This window comes from Rhodnius prolixus, unplaced genomic scaffold (genome assembly GCF_049639745.1).
Source record: "Rhodnius prolixus isolate KJV_2025 unplaced genomic scaffold, Rpr scaffold_7, whole genome shotgun sequence".
NCBI lineage: Eukaryota > Metazoa > Arthropoda > Insecta > Hemiptera > Reduviidae > Rhodnius > Rhodnius prolixus.
Window position 1 is genome coordinate 38,155,562 of NW_027411582.1, and position 18,462 is coordinate 38,174,023.

Genomic DNA, 18,462 nt, shown 5'->3' on the forward strand with positions numbered 1-18,462 from the left:
TTTTTTATTTGTCAAATACTTGTTTTTTACATTCTATTCAACAATGAAGTTTGAAGCAAACCTTAAATTCAAAATTATACTAATATTGAAGAAATAGCATTCTCTAAAATGGCATAGATTTTAAAATGATTTTGATAAAAATCACCGAACTTTCCCTTTAAAATATAATATCTGAACATATGGCCCCTCCCCTCAACGACTGCCAGAATTTCAATAGAATTTTTCAATTTTTTAACAGTTATTCTTACACTGTACCAATTTTTTGGAATTAATTTTATGAGTTCATTGTATTGTATTTCAGAATCTATCTTTAAGCTCAGCGACTGAACATTTAATAGCTCGATTAAGAACAAAATCATTTAATAATATCTTACGTCAAGAAATATCTTGGTTTGATGATGAAAATTACTCTGTTGGACGTCTTATAACTAAATTGGCAAGAGATGCTCCGATAGTTAAATCGGTAAGATTTTTTTTTTTCTATTCATAATTTTGTTTAATGAATTGGCATTAGTGCTTTCTCTTAGTGTTTATGTCGGAAATCTTGGTTTTTGTGTCAGCCTAGAGTGAAAGAAAAGAGAATAGAAGCCTTTTTTAAAAAGGTGCCAGCTGATTCCAACATAAGATACTGCAAAGTACAATACATAACTTTAAGGGCAATAAATTGCAAATCTAATCAAACCGTAATCATAGGTGAAGAAGTCTTGCATACGAGGCAATAATTAAAAATCTCAACTAATATTAGGGATATCGAAACGGGGTCAACGTCATTTTTCACAGTGTTTTATGTAGTTTTCATAATCATCAGTCAAAACCAGTGGTCCTTTTAATAAAAACCCCGATCAGGTTTTTGGCCGTAACTCCACCAAAAGTAAAGATACTGCATCCAAAGTGGAAAATTTGAAAAACATATAGTTTACTTCGTGGGTTTTTTTTTCGAAATTCCGCTTTCCTAAAAAGTTATTAGCGATTGGTGCATTTTAAATGGATCTCCCTGTATAATATACTTAAATTATACAGGGTGTTCATTTTAAGACGGCTCAAATGCATTTCATGCTTAAACGGCTAATCTGAGCAAAAAATGGTAGAGGAAAAATTTGTTGCCCGTCACCTCTAGTTTCAGAATATGTGACTTGATTTTAGATTCCTGCCCACATACGCGGCTGCCTCCTCTGGCTCGCAAGCCAGGTTAGCCTGGAGGTTATCAACTTTTCTCTGTGTCTGAGGAGGCACCTTTGAAGGCACAGTACATGCTTCACAAGTTGAGTTAATTGCATTATTTGATAAATTAAGGAATAAGTTTGATCCTTTACATGAAAGATATTGATCACTTAAATATGTGGCAGGAGGTTTCCAATTTTTTTGGTAATTAAACGCAACTCTCCCGAAATTACCAAATAATTATTAAACCTTCTTGTTTGTAACAGATGTAAAATTAATTTTTAGCAATTTTGTGTATGCTTGAGATTTTCTAAAGCTCTTAACATTTGATTTTTCTTAGAAAAATCACTCGGAAAACGACTTATTTCCGATATTAAGAAAAATACTAGCTTTATTGCCTTGGCAATATTTTCAGTAGAAAGGGGATGAAAAAATACATAAAAATGACCTATCGCGTGCTCTTCTTTCTCTTTGATAACAAGTTAAAAAATTGAAATATGATTAATAAATACCAGATTTTGAAATGGCCTAGCACCTTTAATTTTGAAGATATCGAATTGCGGTTTCCGGTTTCTTTCATAACTTTTTATACTCTTTGAAACTATGTATATGAAAATGGGGGTCAACTGCGAACCCTCATTTTTGGTCGCGCGTCAGCCTCGTATGCGAGCAGGAATCTAAAATCAAGCACATATTCTGAAACTAGAGGTGACGGGCAACAAATTTTTCCTCTACCATTTTTTGCTCAGATTAGCCGTTTAAGCATGAAATGCATTTGAGCCGTCTTAAAATGAAAACCCTGTATATAGTATATGTGAAGATGACCTAGTCACCTGGTTGAATGTTTGGCAAACCAATAAATATAAACTTATGACTGAAATTGGCAAGAATCTTTCTTCCTTTATTTTATTTACTCAAGAACATATAATTACAGTGAAACCCCCCAACACTCTATTCTTAAATGTTATTTATTTGAATAATTGTTGTAAGGCCTCTGGAGTAAGAGCTGGCACTGTAATAACATCATTTATAACCATGGCCGCTGGACTTGTAATTGCCTTTATTTTTGGATGGAAACTGGCGTTATCATTGTCACTCGGTGTGCCTCTACTTGCTTACTCTGGCTACAAAAATACGGCCTTGCTAAGATCTAATCAGAAAAGAGACGCTGCTCTTATGGAGCAAGCGGGTAAGGTATGTCAGAAAGAAATTTAATTTTTGTTTATAACAAAATATTACTCACTTATGGTGAAGATTCAGTTATAAATTTTTTGATTGCATCCCAATTTCTCTAGGTAGCAACAGAAAGTTTGCAAAATATTAGAACCGTTCAATCATTAGGCAAGGAGCACGTATTTGTCAACCAATACGTTAAGTTATTAGAAACTCCTTACAAGTAATATTATAATTTATTGAACATTATTTTTATTATGGATTTCATCAATTTATTCCATGCTTTTTCTTTTTCTAGGGAAACCAAGAAACAAGTGTTAATATTTTCGTTAGCTTGCGCGTTTTCTCAAGCATTCTTATTATTTATGTATGCTGCAGGATTTCGAATTGGAAGTTATTTCATTTCAAATGGAGATATGTTACCAGATCAACTTTACAGGTTTGAAAAAAAAAATACTCGTATATGCATTGTAAATAAAACTGAAATGTAAATTCAGGTGTAACAACTTTCTCTTGATGCAATACACATATTTAAATTTTCTTGAAATTTGTAATTTTAAAGGCAGTAGACTTCAATATTCTATTTTTCATACTAAAAGATGTTTGACACATCATTCTGAACAATATTATACTAGTGTATTAACCGTACTATGAAACTACACTTTAGAAGCGCTTATCCTTGAAATAAAGTGGTACTATCAATCGATAGTACAGTCAATCGATTTTCTTCAATTTTGGAATTTTAGTAACATATTCCTATTAATATGTTGATTTTATGTGTTGTTTAAAGTTTCCACGAATAAAGTATTATTTTACTAGGACTTCTTCAAAAATGTTTCCTTATGAAGATTTTATCCGAACTTAGTACGGTACTACACTTACTTGTATGACTTCTTTGAATCATTATTTAAGAAAATTCGTTTTAGCGTATTTTGAGAAATGATGGGGAGATAAAATGCCATTTCGACATGATGTGCAGTATTACATTTTACAATCTGGTTAGTGTTAGTACTAAATAATGTGTCTGAAATTCGGAGTTTGAAAAACTGTAGAAAGTACAAATTCGAGAATTTGTAGTGAGAGATAGTCGTGGGGGGCAGGCGACTTTCACATCTTTCTTAGCTTTTAATTAAGTTCAATATGTGAAGTTATCCCTTAATTCAATACTTTTCTTCACAAAAATTAAGCTCAGTTTAAACTTCTTTTTTTTGCGAATTCAATGAAATAAGACTTAAGAAGTGTTGAAATTATTATATACCTATTTTATTTAATTTTTTTAATTTCAGAGTTTTCTTCGCTCTTTCCTTTTGTGCAACCGCTGTTGGCACTAACACAGCATACTTACAAGATTGGACTAGAGCAGCTATGTCAGCTAAATCCATATTTGGAATTCTTGATAAGAAATCTTTACTGGACCCTTTGTCTGAAGATGGATTAAAGCCAGTAAGCTGCATTAGTTAGATGAAACTTTTAATTACATATTTACAAAAAAACGAGTAGAAAAACATCTGAAATTCTCTATTATTATTACTGAGAAAATTAAAATAGGTACAGTTCCTCTGAAATTATAATACAGTGCAACCACGATTAACCGGCCCTCGGTTAATTGGGATCATGTTGAGTTATCCGTTATCTTAAATAATTATCTATAAAAATCGGAAAACCTTTGAATAAACCCAATCCCTAACCTACTGAATTAAGCATAAGTACCCGGTAGGGGAATAAGAGATTGAAACCATAGAAAATATAAAACCAATACTCATTGTAATTCAATCAAAATGTCCATCCGGGCAGAGTGTCATACCGCCTTGAATTAACTTCGTTGGATTTGTTAGTTAGCAATACGGCCTAAGAAAATTTCTACTCTGAAATTGATTGTTTTTATATAATTTTAGGTACACAATTGTATTAAAACAATTTTCTGAAAAGTCAGTCTTCCTATGCGTACCCAGTATACAAAATGCTTCGGATTAGTGGAGTAGACATCGGCAAATCCTTGGAGTCATAAGAGTAAAGTAATTATTTGATTGTTGTTAAGGAAACAACCTCATTAAGATGGCGGTGTTATTCTAGGTGGACGGTCCATTTTATACATATAATATGAAAATAAATAATTAAAAATATCTGAAAAATTGTTACCTACCTAGTAAAAATTGTCAATAATTAGCAGGATTAATTCTCAAATTAGAATTAGTTGTGCCAGAACAAACAGATACTTGTGTTGGAAGTATAATGGTGCTCGTTATAATCTCAAATTCTACTATAATACTTCATTGCATTCAGCGCTAGCAGTAAGATCATTACATTACAATTTCGTGTCCAAGATTGTTTTCGAGCCTTTGCTTTCTTTGCATTTTAATCATCTCATGATTTTAAAGAACTTTAATTGCATTAACACTTTAATGCTTTAATTAATAACTGATGCTTTCATTAAATTCTGAATTGCAATTAGATTATATTGATGGCAAGTTTTTAGTGCTTTCAATTCAAATAATAATCACGTACATTTCAGGCTGTTTTTTATTTGTAATACACTTGGAGGTAAAAAAGAAAAAATAAATTAGCTTTTCATCAAATTCGATTCTTCAAAATATTTTAGCCTTTATTGATAGTCGAAAGTCTAAAATGATCAGATTTTTTTTTTTTTTTATTAAAATGAATGAAATAATGATTAAAGATTAACCTAAACATTCAAATACTCTGAAAAATAAAATTGTACAACTGTTCTACATCAAAAAGGATACCCATAATTTTGTAGTAGAAATGTATCCATTTTGAGAACTTCTGGATGTTCCCTTTTTCGGCTTTGCCTTTCATATCCTCTGGGTCCACAGTTCAAAAGAAATTATTGTAATCTGACAACATGTAAAAGGCCCGGCTCCTTCTTCCCCTGACGCAGCCTCACAAGGAATACTGGGAAACCAAGCTTACCACGTATCACTCTATTCAACGCCATTACCCAGGCTACGAATCCTATTATCCTAGGTCTAGGCACTCCACGCTATAAACGGCTCCCTATTACTTCTCTGTGAAACACCAGTTACAAAGATAAGGCAGAAAGTTGAGCACTTTTACTTACCACTGACCAGAAAATGTTTTAAAATCCTTTTTAAAGAAATTATTAATAGGAAATGTCTAACCTTGAATTCACTATGTTTAATTATTTAATTTAATTTTTAGGATATTTCTGGGAAATTATCTTTTGAAAATATCGTTTTCTCATATCCTAGTCGAACAAATGTGAAAATTTTAAGAGGGTTTACTGTAAGAGTTAATGTTGGTCAGACTTTGGCATTAGTAGGCGGTTCAGGATGTGGAAAATCAACCGTAATATCTTTATTAGAAAGATTTTATATACCTGAAGAAGGAAAAATTGTTAGTATTTTTTATTTATTTATTTAAATTTATTTAAATAAAATACTATTTTGTTTTGATTTTGGTTTAACTTTCTTTTACAGTTAATAGATGATTGTGATATTAATGTATTAAATATTGCACATCTTCGCGCACAAATAGGACTTGTAACGCAGGAACCAGATCTTTTTAATTGTTCCATTAAGGATAATATCGCCTACGGGGCGTTACATATGCATATATCAGATGAAGATATCGTACAAGCGGCAAAAATTGCTAACATCCATGATTTTATAAGTTCTTTGCCTCAGGTATAATACATGATTTTAAAATCAATTTTTTTAGTTCATTATTTTTATTTGTATTCTTCTCAGTGGTATTCGTTCTAAATTTAGATACATTAGAATGTAAATATAATATTACAGCGTTAATTGAAGATCAAACAAAAGGAAGGTTGTTCAAGCATAAACCTTGGAACCAAAGGGCAGGAGGTCTTTGACTGAATGCTTTAAAGTGCATTCACCCAATTTCAGTAGTTAATTTTACAATAAGATTAAAAAATGTAATCTATTTTATACATAAACAATTATGTGGTTCTTCTCAGCACGTTAATGGGGTACCCATGTTGATCTAAAAATATTTACAAATAGTTGGGTAGCTCTAAATATCGCAGAAGTTGTATGGAGCATATGTCCCATAAGTAAGTGGGTGAACATTTACTGCAAACCGTCACTTTCGAGGTAAGCACGTCTTCCCTAGCTCTGAGAGTTTTCCCTTGCAAACAGTCTAAAGAAAACTTTTGGTGGCCAAGAAAGGGGGAAAATTCCATTAAATTGTATTTCAAAATTGGAAATTTTCAGAATCCTCTGAAAATTTCATCGACCAAGAAAATAATTATCTAGGAGTTTGAATTTTTTTGCTCAAAATTTATTTCTTCTAGCTTCAATGTGAAATTTAAGTACCCTTGATATTCTTAAGTGCTTTATATTAGAAGAACAGTACTACTTTAATGTTGTGATACTGTTGGCTACAGGGCTATGACACAATGTGTGGTGATCGTGGTGCTCAGTTGTCTGGCGGTCAGAAACAGAGGATTGCGATAGCCCGTGCAATTGTTAGAAATCCTAAAATACTCTTATTGGATGAAGCCACGTCCGCTTTGGATACTGAAAGTGAAAAGGTAATGTTTTTTTATTAAAATATTAGTTTTGTTTTGTTATTTTAACCTCATAGTGGATTTCCATTCAATGTCATCTGTTTACAACTTCTGCTTCTCCAGACCTTTCTATAGGCACAATAGGCTTCGAAAACATTTACTGTGGATGTCCCACATAGGATGAGTCCAGCCTCTGTGTAGACTGCGTACAATTTGGAAGGAAAATGTCTTTACTGTTCTGTCTGATTGTTATAGAAACGGTGGTTTATGATATGAAACCTTTGGCACTTATGAGAGCAAAAGAGATAATTCTCAAAAACTACTGGTGGTTACATTTGTACTTACTGAACGGTTTTATTGACTTTTAATATATCCTGGACTTCTTGAGGCGTTGGTTTCCATGCACCATCTTCTGTCACAGGCCTGCCTAAGAATTTCTCCATCAACATCCAACCAAGCTTAGCCAAGGACAGTCTTGCCTTCTTGCGCCTCCTGGCCCTGTCACAATTGATTTTCTTTACATAGCTTCTCTTGTAGCACATCCGCAGGTCGTACCCAAGCGATCCTAACGTTCCTTTCTTAAAAATATGGACGATAAATCTTGCCACCTGAAATTTCTTTTAGACACTTCCTTGGATTCATAATCTTTGGTTTGATTATATTCTTATAGGCAATAACTTGCTTTTCATGAATATAAAGTAAATGTTTGATACGCAGAAACTTCAGTACTGTTGTAAAAATTATGTATTACCAGCGAAATTTTTAGGTATTACAGTGATGACATTATCTTTTGCCTTTTTACTCTTTAAGTTACAACTTCCATAGTGCTCTCTCCACTTGCTCCAATCCTCTAGTACAGTCTCTCGTCTCCTCTGACATTCCTGACAATCCTCCTCGCCGACTGAATCGCCAGTGGCCCCACGACTTCCTCACAGTCTGAAGGCCTAAAATTAATATCCTGTAGAAAGTGCTGCCGCTGGGCAGTTTCTTTCCTCCTGCCTTTCACGCCTCTATACTTCTATCACTCTATTTACTTATTGTATAGTGTATTATACAGTTTGTAAATAACAAAATAAATAAATAAAAAGTTACAACTTGTAAATCTTTTAACTCTCAAAAAATTTGGGTTCTTGAAGTGTGCATATTACATTAGTATTATATTTATGAATTTGAAGACTATTTTTCTTGTAAGCTTCTTACAATTCGTGGAGAAAGGTTTCTCTTGCTAGCCCTAACGAGGAGCCGGCACAATAAATCCCTTTTTACTGCAGTGCCTGGTATACTGGATCCGCCCTTGTTCTAATCTAATGTACTCTACTTAAAATCAAGCTATTCATAAGTAAAATATATTCATTCCTTGTTATAGTTTTTTATGTCCTTTTAGTCTTTAATTAATTACTAGTATTCCTTTTCAGGTAGTACAAGATGCATTGGATAAAGCCCGGCAAGGACGCACCAGTATAGTTGTAGCCCATCGACTGTCCACAATTCAGAATGCAGATCAGATAGCCGTTATCAATAAAGGAAGAGTAGTGGAACTTGGCACCCATGAAGAACTGAAGGCAATGGAAGGTTTCTATTTTGAGTTGATGAAACGACAACAACTCTAGTTACATTTTAGCGAAGAAAAGGAAAATGATTGATGTAAAGTCAAATTAACTAATTCCAATTAAATTATTATTTTTTTAAAATGAACTTTTATAAAAGCCATTGTATCGTCGTTAAATGAATACTTTACTTTATAGTACTTTATTAATCTATTAAATATGAGATGTTATTAGGTAAGATTATCCACTCATAATATTTGAGATACTTATATGTGTTTGGCCAAATGTCTATATTGGAATATATATTTTTTGAGACTAAAGCGTAAGTTTATATGTATTTCATAAATAAATGAATTTGATTAAAATAAAATATTGTCTTTTTAATTGTTGTTTCTATTTTATTTTTATTTTCCTTCTCTTACTTCTTAGTCGCGGAACTATTCTATCTTACTAATTTTGATTTTGAGTTATTTCCGAAAATACCCGTTTTTGACATCCGTTGAATATGAAAACGGTTCGTTAAAATGTACAGTTACAAAAAAGAAAAAGTAACTTCATATTTGGTATTTGAATTTTGTTACTTTAGTACCCAATGTTTTGGTCTACATCACAAATTTGAAGCAAAATTATTGGGAAATGTCTTTTTACTAAAACAATTTTTAGATTCTTGTTTTGCATGTTACAATATTTTTTTTTTTTAATATTTGAGATACTTATATGTGGAAAAATCAGGGATCTGAGCGTATACAAATTATCATGCAGAAATTAAGACATTATTCGCAATTCAAGTTAAAAATAATATAAAATATAATTAATCTAAAAACTATAAACCAAACTTGATTACTAAATTGATTAAAGCAAATGGTAAATTTATAATAGCTACTTAGATTAATTCTGTACCTCGGAGGGAAGAGGCACCATGTCACAAAAAGTAAATTTTACAGGGGAGCCAAATGAAGATATTTTTCCAAATTCATTTTTTGTTCCACTTTTCCGGTTATACTCTTTCCTGTACTTCTCACCGTAATTATTACATTAGGTACGGCCACTTTAACTCCCATATTTTAAAATATTTTACTTTCATCTCCATTGTGAAAAAATTTATGTCCATGTAGTGCCTTTTACCCTTAAGCAATGAAGTATCATAGCGCTTTTTAAAAATACATAAATCGCTTAATAGTAAACATAGGAAATAGTGCTTTACACCTGTAGAAAGAGCAACAAAAAATTTGTAAAATGATGCCAAAATCTGAAAATCGAAAAAAATGGACATGGTGCCTTTTCTCTCCGAGGTACAGAATTATATTTCTATTTTCTTCATGATATTTTGTAAACACCCAGATCTGTCGTTTTTTGTTTTGTAGCCCTAAATAAAGTTTAAAGAAAAACTAATATAGTTCGAAAAGGCGTAAAGATTTTTTTTAAATTTATAACTGATCAAAACGCAAGATTCTCAAAAATAACATCAAGTTTTTGACAAGAACTGCTACTATCTTATTAGTAATTTTGACTCACAACCCAAGCAATAAGGAAGGAAAGTAAGCTAGCTGTACGATGTCTTGAAAATCAGAAATTATCAAAACCGTAAGAAAGAATTTAATATAGATAATTAAATAATTATTTAATAAAATAAATAAAATTTCAAGACAACAATAAGTATAAACAAATCTTTGAACAAATAATTAAAAATAAAGTAGTTAAATTTAAAAGTGTTCATCCATACATGAAATTCACTTTACAAAATAAAACAAAACTATATTACCATAGCAATAAAGGTGAAAAATAAGCATCAATTAAAAGTGTGTTTTGCTTTATCACAAATCTAAGTGCACTGATTTTCTCTTCAACTTTCTAGGCGCCAATGAATCTCATCTTTATCGGACACAACTTCGACGACATTTTCAATGCGTACGTTCAATGACTGAAAAAAATAAAAATTATTTTTATATCTAATTATTAAGTTATTAAAAAAAGTAGAAATTATTGAACAATTTAGTACTATTTTTTAATTTGAGTTTTTCTATATAGAAAGCCGAAATTCCATTAGGTTCGTCCTAATTGACACTTTACACGTTCACACTTTGCACTCAAGCAGATCTAAATTTATTTGAAACATTTTCCTGCAAAGCTAAATATGCATGCTAAATACTAGGTTCTATTCCCAGTCTTAGGCCTTGGATTTTATTTAATGGTTAATAAAACAAATTTACAGTAAAGTATGTTTTGCTAGTCGCCTTCGTCCACGACACCTAATTGGTAGTTGGACGTAAAGCTCGCCTGAAAAAATTGGCAATTACTTTACTTACTTTTTATTTAACCGTCTATTTTTCAGGCGGAGCTTAACTAAAAAGTAGTCATACGCGGGATTCGAACTGGGGATCTCCCACTTACGAAGCCACGCTCTTGCCCCTCTACTATTATATGTGTTGCTAAAATTTCAATTTTGTAAAAGATTTCTTAAGTAGCAGAATCACTTTATTGATAATACTCTTCACTTTTTATTGGAGATTTTGTTGATAGTTCTTACTATTTTCTTTGGCCTATAGTTCACTTGAAGATATAAACTTCTTTTTTTTTGGGAATATTGATCAAAGAAAACTATATTTAAAGCACTTTTCTACACATAATGGAATGGAAACGTTCCGCTTCAATGCACGACTATCAAGTACTAGTAGTTGTGAGCTTACATGAGTGACCCAATTTAAAAAAATTACGCTAACTTTAACAATTCGATAAGAAACATTACTTCGATTAGTTCTTCATCGTTCACGATTTCTTGCTTTGGTAGAACATCATTTGCGGATGCTAAAATTATAAAAGGTGCTTCGGTGAATTGTTCATCCTTAACCGCTTCCACGTATTTGTGATCATCACTTTTCTCCTCTTCATTCTAATATATAAACAATAATAATTATTAATACGTTAATAGAAAACTATAAACAAGCTCCAAAATAATGTACTGACGTTAAAACTGTCAACATTAGAAAGCACTCCTATGTAACTGATATTATTCTCCTTTGCTGTTTCATCAGTGGATATTTGTTTATTTTCTGTCGAATCTATAGATTTACTTCCAGTTTCATTTTGATTTATTGACCAAGCTTTTTGTAATCTTCTCCATATTAAAGTTTTTGGTACCTAGAGGAGAATGATTTAAAGAGTACTACATAAGTAAATGAACACTTTGGGGATGATTAGGATGAAAATGTAATCTGGACTGAGAATCTGGTTTTTACTCCTAAGACTAATTTGATTGGTATTTGAAATGAAGCGGGTTATGTTCAATACTTGATAAATTTTATTTTGTTTAACACTAAAATTGTAAATCAATTGTGTAAAACACTTTTATTTGTATAAATTATTTTGTTGAAATGTATTCTTTTTATCTTTAAATAGTTTCATTATTAATATACTAGTTTACACTATTAATTAATTAATTAAACGAGTTTGATATGCCTGCTCTAAAGGCGTTATTTCTAGGAATTTTACACTTTTATTTTCCATTGTTACTGTGAAGTAAAAACTTAGCAAAAATTCCAAGTTTGTTAAGTAAATTCCCAGAATATTGTCAATTAAACTCGAGAGAATTTGATAAAAAGATACAAGAAGAATGTTAAAGGCCTGCGGAGGTAGCTGAAATATCAGTAATTAAGTTTAACGTAAATCTATTTGAAAACTCTAACTCATCTGTATAAAAGCTTCTGCTTCATTATCACCATACAACTCTTTTAGATGGTAGTTAAATTCTTTCACCAAGTAATAAACTTAACTCTGCAGATACAAGAAAATCCTAAACTTTGTATGCAAATATTTTGAGGTGGTTATGCACTAGTGATGGGCTATTTGAACGGACTCGTTCCACTGGAACGAGTCCGATGGTGGAACGAGTTGATTCAAATCCCTATTTTAAAAAAAAGTGATTCCGCCCCGCCCCAAAAAAATTAAAATGAAAATGAGACAGCAGAGGTTTTGGAACGATTAAACATAAGAACAAATGTCACGTAATTTATTAAAATATATCATTAACAGTTAGCTTTTCCAGTTAATAACAAAACTATATTTCTTTTACACACATTAAGTACTATCCCTAATTTCCAATTGCTCTGATAAATATAAAATTAACAACGTAACACAAATATTAACCCAAAAATAGGCTAGTCAATTATAAATTAAAGCAATTTTGTCATTATCTAGCTTGACCACTGGAAGACTGGAGTTAACTTGCTTCAAGAGGATTCAATATAGAGAAACGGAAATGGGTAGGAAAGTATTCCATAAAAATTCTAACCCTTCAAACAAAATTATAATTACTCACAATATTTATCTAATAAGAATTGAATATCAAGCTTTTAAAATATTATCTTATTGTTTTACAAAAAGAAAAAGCTGTGTGCTTAATCTTTAACTAAGCGCTGGACACTCTTACTCTTATCTTCATTGGCGTAAGTTTAAACGTGTACATGTCCGCATGACGGTCAAAGTAAAACTGAGCCAAAATGTAGTATTACCTAATTGGTTTACTTACTGTAGTATCCCTCCCACTCTATCACCTATTTCACAAACATTCATCAATTGGAAATATTTTGTAGTTAAATATTCGTTTCATTTGAATACAAAAAACATAATAACGCTTTCTTAAGATGATTTTAATTTTTAAATTTTGTTTTTGTCCATTACTCTTATAAAATACGAAGAATTTCAAATAAAATATAATACACAAACACAAAATGATCTAGAGTGCAGGTGGAGTCAGTCGTGGTTGCCATGGTAATGGAACCGTTAAACGACTCCGGCCCAACTCTAGCATTTTCATTGGTTAAATCCACTGGAGTTGGTGGAGTCGAATCCGGAGTGATTTAAATCCTTTTGAAACCGGACTCGTTCCACTTTTTCGTTCACTGATTCTAGCCAATAGAAATTGCTGGAGCTGGAACCGGAGTCGTTTAACGGTTCCGTTACCATGGTAACGACGACTGACTCCACCTGCATACTAAATCATTCTGTGTTTGTATATTATATTTTATTTGAAATTCTTCGTATTTTATAAGAGTAATAAACAAAAATAAATTTTAAAAATTAAAATCATCTTAAGAATCTGCTTAGAATAAATAGAATAATATTTTGCTAAAAAATATTTCCAATCGCCGAATGTTTGTGAAATAGGTAATAAGAGTGGGAGGGAGTCTGTAGTAAGTACGCTCTTTAGGTAATATAATTTTTTTGTCTCTAGATATGTAGCTATAGCAATAAGGGCCATTTCAATTTCATCTTTCGTGCTGATAACAATATTTCATGTGTCTGTCTTCTGATGATAAGCAGATAAGGGTGTTTTCCAGTGGTAAATCTTAATTAAGTTGAAGAGCGTGTGCTTTGTTGATTTCTAAAATATTTTCAAAGACTAATATTTTCCTAAATTAAATAATTATTTCATTTTTATCTTTTGTTTTTCTTTATTGAATATTTGAAAATATTTTAAAAGCAAAATATTTAATAAATTAGTTTAATTTTTTTACTTTTTTATTTATTTATTTATTTTTGCCCATCAACAACGGGGTTATTATCGCCTTTTTTACTATTGTTTCTTATTTTTTAAATTTAATATTTTATTAATTTTTAGTAAATTAATTTCAGACAAATGCCAAAACGCAGTGAAATTTGGAATCACTTTAATTCTATTGATTCTGTCAAAGCTAAATGCCGGTATTGCCACGAAATCGTTAGCTTTACAAGTGGCTCTACTAGTAATTTGTTCAGACATATGAAGAGAAAACATCCTATATCATTCAATAAAAGAAAGAATACAGAGCAAAGCACTGAAGAGATCCCTGTTAAGAAATCTCATTTAACTTCTATAGACACTCAAAATTTAAGCTCGCTTCCCTCTACTAGTTTAGCTTCCATCCATTCAGAAGTTGCAGATGTCGCTCCTCTCTCTTCATCTGCCCATAAGGCTCCGGTAATTCAAAAATCCTTGACTGACTTTGTAGAAGTAATCAAACCTTTGCACCCCAGTAAGTCCAAGGAAATTGATGAACAATTGCTCAAAATGATAGTAAAAGAATATCATCCTTTTAGTATTGTTGAAGATCAAGAGTTCAGAAAATTAATTAAATTGCTTTGCCCCAGTTATAATGTACCTTCACGAAAGTATATATCCAACAGTTTACTCCCAATGATTTATAAGCGGGAAGAATCAAAATTAAAAAGTAAATTCAACGAAGTAAATGCCGTTTGTTTAACAACTGATTGTTGGACATCGGTGAATAATGAAAGCTTTATTGCTATAACTGCCCACTACATAGACCAAAACACAAATTTACAAACACATTTATTGAAGTGTACTAGTTACTCTGAACGACATACAGCGAATAACTTGGCCTCACACCTGCAATCCACGGTCCAAGAATGGGAACTCACCAATAAAGTAACTGCCGTTGTTACTGATAATGGTGCAAATATTGTTTCGGCAGTAAAGCAGTGCAATTGGAGGCATATTTCTTGTTTTGCCCATTCAATGAATTTAGTTGTCCATTCGGGAATCGCAGAAATTCGCGTAACGACCGACAAAATTAAAGCTTTAGTAGAATATTTTAAAAGAAGTTCTCATTCTCTGACCAAGCTACATAATACACAAACACAGATGGGTTTCCCAAAATTAAAATTAAAACAAGACGTCCCCACTCGTTGGAACTCCACATTTATAATGTTTGATCGCGTTTTAAAAACCAAACAGCCATTGATCGCGACCATAGCTTTATTAAATCTACAGGGTGAACATAATATAACAACAATCGATTGGGAAATATTAGAGAGCGCGGTTCAATTATTGCAGATATTTAATGAAATTACGGACGAAGTAAGTTCGGAAAATTATATAACAATTTCTAAAATTATTATATTCTCGCGCTTTATGACCGATCACGTTTCAAAATTTTTGCACACAAATTACAGACCTGAAATACAATCAATGGCTCGAGTAATTTGCGCTAATATTTCAAATCGGTTTTCCAATTTAGAATCGGTAGAAATTATAGGTCAATCGATGATTTTAGATCCGCGATTTAAAAACGAAGGTTTTTCGAGCGACGTTAAATTCCGGAAAATGTACCATTCTCTTGCCACTAAATTATCATTTATTCAAATTCCGAAAGCTTCGTTATCTACCGATGTTCCATCATCCACAACTTCTACTTCTAGTCTTTGGCGGGAATTCGATGCAAAAATTAAAACGTTAAACGCGAAACAGACCCCAGTATCTGCCAGTATAATTGAATTAGACAAATATTTGGCAGAACCTTTTTTAAATAGAGAAGCCAATCCGTTAGATTGGTGGAGAGAGAGGAAAGACTTATATCCCAGATTGTATGACGTTGTTTTGAAAAGATTATGCATTCCAGCCACTTCAGTTCCTTGCGAAAGGATTTTCTCTAAAGCTGGACAAATATTAGTTGACAGACGCAATAGATTAAAGTCGAGCAATGTTTCTATGATATTATTTCTGAATAAAAATTTACATTAATTAATTTCTTAAGTTCTAAGTAGCTTTAAACTTTAATCCTTCTCTAGTCTGTGATAAAAATTATTCATTTTGTTTTGTATTGGGATATATATATATATAGACGGCTTAGTTTTATTCATTATTAAATATTTAGTAATATAATTTCATTTCGTTAATCTTTCTTAGTTTATGTTCATTGTTATATTTTAATTTGTTTGCATGTACATATTTTAAGGTCCAACTAACATCATTGATACCTTTAACAACCTTATTTCCTTCCCATTTCATTTCCCCTCCTGGCAGGGTAACTTCAACCTCCCAGTGGTCCTGCTGGATATTAACAAAACTGCTTTGTTTTAAATCTTGTTCTTGTGTAAAGCTAATTTTATTTGATGTTGTCAATAACAATTAGATATTATATATCTTTTAAAACTGTTGCAAATTACATGTAGTTTTGTTATTAACTGATGAAGTTAAGTACTAATAAAATATTTAATAAATTGCATGATATTTGCACGAAAGCATAGGATAGGTACGGCAACTGGAATCGATGAACGAGTTTTTGGAATCGATTCCGACCCTGGAGTTGATTCAAATCCAATGATTCCACAGGCGGACTCGTATAGCCCATCACTATTATGCACTCGGAAGGTTACTGCGAGGTTCTATTACTATTAGTTCTGCTCAAAAGATTACCTGGTACGTCCTGGATGCCACAGCCTGCGACATTTTACCCTCTTTACAAGCATTCAACGCCTGAGCCAATCTGTACTGTTTACTGTCTTTGCCACCTAAAACTTCCATTTCGACTGATTTCATTCTGTTAGCACGTACTGTTGGTCCAATGATCTACAAATTAAATTTAGAATGATCGAATGGTTTCTTATCTTCTATTTTTTTACTTTCCCTAACACATCTGCCTCATCTGATAGTGGGTAAAAGGAAGTATCAAGATCGCATCAAAATCTCGAGTTAGCACGGGAAATAAGTAAGAAAACCTGTTCTACTCGCCCTGTTCTGTGTAGTTAATTTTCCATCTTGTAGAATACAAGTTTTATTTTCTTCTAATTTTAGACCACGCTCTTGTTTCTTCCTTCTAGATTTCAAATTTGAACAGATATCTATTCGTTTTTGTACTCTCCTCCACAATACTGTCTTTGGAATTCCGTATTGTTCAGCTGCTCTCTTCAGGCTAAGTCCACCTATTGATTTCATTTGCATAAGTTACAGTCAAGATTAAAGTGATAATCAGTAAGTAATACACTGAGATACGGTACGCCTGATTAATTAACAAACTGGACACAACACGAAATGTAAAACACTGATTTCATTATTATTTCTATTTCAACAGTTTAAAAGTTTCACCTGCAATAGCCTGAACAGCAGCTTGACAATCTTGATTTGTGTGCTCTTTTCTGCTCGCTATTCTTAAACCAGAATGTTGCTTTGCTTTAGCATATAAAGTAGATCTTGGTATTTTATGCAATCTTGCAGCCTCAACCAATGACATGCCTTTTTCCATATCGCTTAACGCCCAACCAAGGCTACCCTCACTAACAGAAAGAATAAAAAATAAAATATTATTTTGCCATCTTCTAGAATCATAAATTAAACCACTGTACCTAAATATTCGAAAAGAGAAACATTTTCTATTCAAATTTGAAAAACAAACCTATATTTCCTTTGATGTTTTTTTGGTTTTGGTTTTTTCTCAATATCTTCCTCAGAAGTTTTGGATAATCCAACTTCCTGTAAAAATGGTAACAATTTTATCACATCCAAGATCTACCAACGTTGACATTACATTTTCTTTATTTACACTAACCATTTCAATCACTCTCTATAGCGTTTAGTTATGGATGTTATATGAATATAACTACACATTTTTCTACCTTACATGTCGCATTCATTTATTCTATAGGAGATCTCAAGAGGACTACATAGAAGTCACAGTATATTTGGTTTTACAACCACTTCCAGCTGTACATCTATCAGTATCATTATTTTAATTAAAACAACAAAATATAACAATACCATAGAATTTCCTCCCTGTCGTGGTGGATTGCAAAAGGTAGATTCATTTACCCCATCATCCATCATGATTATTTCTTCCAAATCTTCTAAACATTTTCTTGGAGGTATATGATCTATTACCTAGGACAAATAAACTCTATAAATATCTCAAAAATGCTTAACAAATAAAAATAATTACATCAAATTATAGCAAACCTCAGTCAATCCACAAATCTTAAGCATTTCCGCAGTTTTTAAAACTGAAATAAATCTATCGTAGGTTATATTTTCCAATTCCCCATGGTATATAAAATAAATTATAGTTTTGATATCTTCTGCAAGAATCCCGGCTAATATTATCACTGGATGTTTGCATATTGTATTAGACAGAATTTCCTAATAAAAATAATTTCGAATTAGAATTAGGAATAATTTTACTTGCTTTAAAATTACATGACTACACCTTTCCTCCAATTTACAGGAGCCCCAAAAATCGATTCCTTAAATAAATAAAAAAATGCTAGAACAAGTCGATAATGAATTTATTCAAAGTCAAATAC

General features: G+C 31.8%; 2 protein-coding genes across 5 annotated transcripts in view; one reads left to right on the forward strand and one right to left on the reverse strand.

The window, feature by feature from the left end:
- The window catches only part of LOC141447576 (ATP-dependent translocase ABCB1-like), a 52,748-nt gene extending 43,973 nt beyond the window's left edge, over window positions 1-8,775 (forward strand). For both annotated transcript variants that reach the window (XM_074115262.1, XM_074115261.1), the window contains 9 exons: window positions 302-463; window positions 2,152-2,355; window positions 2,457-2,557; window positions 2,633-2,773; window positions 3,621-3,777; window positions 5,515-5,709; window positions 5,793-5,999; window positions 6,722-6,868; window positions 8,260-8,775. In XM_074115262.1, coding sequence (XP_073971363.1) covers window positions 302-463; window positions 2,152-2,355; window positions 2,457-2,557; window positions 2,633-2,773; window positions 3,621-3,777; window positions 5,515-5,709; window positions 5,793-5,999; window positions 6,722-6,868; window positions 8,260-8,454 — 1,509 coding nt within the window. In that variant the 3' untranslated portion in view covers window positions 8,455-8,775. The remainder of the gene's footprint in view (window positions 1-301; window positions 464-2,151; window positions 2,356-2,456; window positions 2,558-2,632; window positions 2,774-3,620; window positions 3,778-5,514; window positions 5,710-5,792; window positions 6,000-6,721; window positions 6,869-8,259) is intronic.
- A 1,350-nt stretch (window positions 8,776-10,125) lies between these two features.
- The window catches only part of LOC141447584 (uncharacterized), a 101,210-nt gene continuing 92,873 nt past the window's right edge, over window positions 10,126-18,462 (reverse strand). For all 3 annotated transcript variants that reach the window (XM_074115287.1, XM_074115285.1, XM_074115286.1), the window contains 9 exons: window positions 18,119-18,298; window positions 17,924-18,043; window positions 17,562-17,638; window positions 17,255-17,442; window positions 16,901-17,091; window positions 16,586-16,738; window positions 11,356-11,529; window positions 11,138-11,281; window positions 10,126-10,312 (listed from right to left, as the gene is read on the reverse strand). In XM_074115287.1, coding sequence (XP_073971388.1) covers window positions 10,235-10,312; window positions 11,138-11,281; window positions 11,356-11,529; window positions 16,586-16,738; window positions 16,901-17,091; window positions 17,255-17,442; window positions 17,562-17,638; window positions 17,924-18,043; window positions 18,119-18,298 — 1,305 coding nt within the window. In that variant the 3' untranslated portion in view covers window positions 10,126-10,234. The remainder of the gene's footprint in view (window positions 10,313-11,137; window positions 11,282-11,355; window positions 11,530-16,585; window positions 16,739-16,900; window positions 17,092-17,254; window positions 17,443-17,561; window positions 17,639-17,923; window positions 18,044-18,118; window positions 18,299-18,462) is intronic.